This window comes from Cannabis sativa, chromosome 6, assembly GCF_029168945.1.
Source record: "Cannabis sativa cultivar Pink pepper isolate KNU-18-1 chromosome 6, ASM2916894v1, whole genome shotgun sequence".
NCBI lineage: Eukaryota > Viridiplantae > Streptophyta > Magnoliopsida > Rosales > Cannabaceae > Cannabis > Cannabis sativa.
This window is the reverse complement of record NC_083606.1, coordinates 65,093,098-65,095,086: the sequence shown is the minus strand read 5'-3', so window position 1 is coordinate 65,095,086 and position 1,989 is coordinate 65,093,098. Positions and strand designations below refer to the sequence as shown.

At 45.3% G+C, this 1,989-nt stretch overlaps 1 protein-coding gene across 1 annotated transcript; it reads right to left on the bottom strand.

Moving 5' to 3' along the window:
* Nucleotides 1-224: 224 nt before the first annotated feature.
* On the bottom strand, nucleotides 225-1,562 carry LOC115695406 (uncharacterized). Its single transcript, XM_061118217.1, has one exon. The coding sequence runs from the start codon at nucleotides 1,560-1,562 to the stop codon at nucleotides 225-227; it is 1,338 nt and encodes a 445-aa protein (XP_060974200.1).
* Between the last annotated feature and the right edge of the window lie 427 nt (nucleotides 1,563-1,989).

Genomic DNA, 1,989 nt, shown 5'->3' with positions numbered 1-1,989 from the left:
GAAGTGAATAACAGCCTTCTTAATCTCCTTACTTAAGTGCTTCCCCACTTTTACGGTTTTGGTTGGTTCCTTTAAGTTAAGAGCAATTTCCTCAAGTTCCTCAATGGGACCCAGGTCAACACGGTTATCGCCCACACGAGGGTCTATCTCTTCTATATCAGGAATTTCTCTTGCTCCCTTGTTTTCCACTTCATTATCGTTGTTTATTACCAACATCTGGGCCCCTAGTCGGGTTTGTCCCTCATAGCCACATTGTAGCATTCACGTGTAGCTAGTTGATCTCCTTTGACTATTCCATTCCCGGTAGCAGTTGGAAACTTTAAGGCCAGATGCTTAATCGATGTGACTGCCCCCAGCGTGTATAACGCTGGTCTACCTAAAATGGCATTGTAGGCAGATGGTAGGTCTACCACCACAAACTCTGTCATTCGGGTGACTGTTCTTGGGGCCTTCCTGAGTGTCAATGGGAGAGTGATTCTTCCTGTGCTGGCTACGCTATCTCCAGTAAATCCAACCAAATTGGTAGTGCATGGTTGTAGGTCTTGCACACTTAACCCCATTTTCTCCAAGGTTATCTTATATAACAAGTTCAAGCTACTACAGTTATCGACCAAGACTCTCCTTACCCTCCTGTTGGCGATTTGAGATGTTATCACCAGTGGATCATTATGCGGACTTTGTACATGATGAGTATCCTCATTGGAAAATGTTATGGTTTGGTCCTCCATTCGACTTTGCTTGGGAGCACGTTGTTCTGGTGTGAAAGGAGTCTTATTTGAGTTCTTGAGCTCATTAATATATCTCTTTTGAGCCCCATTGGTGGTCCCTGCAAAGTGTGGTCCTCCTGATATGACCAATACGTCCTCTCCTTCCACAAGTGGAGGAATGTCTTGGTTATGTCCCAGTTGTCCCCCTTGTGGTTGTGCCGGCGGGTTAGGAGCATTGTTTCCGGGTGCCCCCTGTGGTTGCACATTGGCACGTGGGGCTACAAGTTGTTGTGCATTTGCTCCTTGTTGGTTGTATTGCCTATTCCTTGCATAATGAGCAAGAGGCCCATTACGTATAAGAGTCTCTATCTCATCCCTCAAGTTTCGACACTCGTTGGTGGTATGGCCAATATCTGTATGATATTGGCAATACTTGGATGGATCTCTCTTCGCACGACTTCCTTTCAAGGATTCAGGTATCCGAAAGGCCACCCGATGTTCGTTTGCCACATATATGGTTTCTTGTGTCTCCACAAGTTCGGAGTATATTGTGAACATGGACTGATAACCTTTGCTCTTTTTGGCATTGTTCTGATCTCCTCCATTGTCGCCCTTTCTCTTATTATTGTGCCTAGAGTTATTGGTGGCTGGAGGGTTGGCAGTTGTTGCCTTTGGATTGGTGGAAGTTGTTGTAGTAGTAGTTAAGGGAAGAGGTAGGTTGTTAGCTAACCTGGCTTCCTCAATGTTTATATATTTTTGGGCCCTTTTCATAAATTCGTCAATAGTGGGGGCACCTCTCCCTTGGAGGCTATCCCATAGTAAAGATCCATGAGTTATGCCTGCCCCCAAGGCCATGAGTCTCCCACTGTCATCAACGTTCTTCACCTTGGCCGCCTCGATGTTGAACCTATTAATATAGGCCTTTAGACTCTCCCCGGGTTATTGTTTTACATTGGCCAAGGAAGAGCATTCAGGTTTTCGAGACCTGACAGTACAAAATTCTTTTTTAAAATCACTCGACAATTTGTCCCAAGAGGTGATTGAATGCTTCTTGAATTTATTGAACCATGTTTTTGCTGCTCCTGTCAAGGTCACCGGGAATAACATGCACTTCAGATCGCCACTCACTTGGCTTGTCCTCATTAATGTGTTGAAATCACTAATGTGGGCTCCCGGGTTAGTACTTCCATCATATTTTGTCACGGTGGGCATCTTGAACCCTTGGGGGTATGGCAATGCCGAGATGTGTGGAGCAAAAGGCTTAGGTTCCTCATCAAAATCG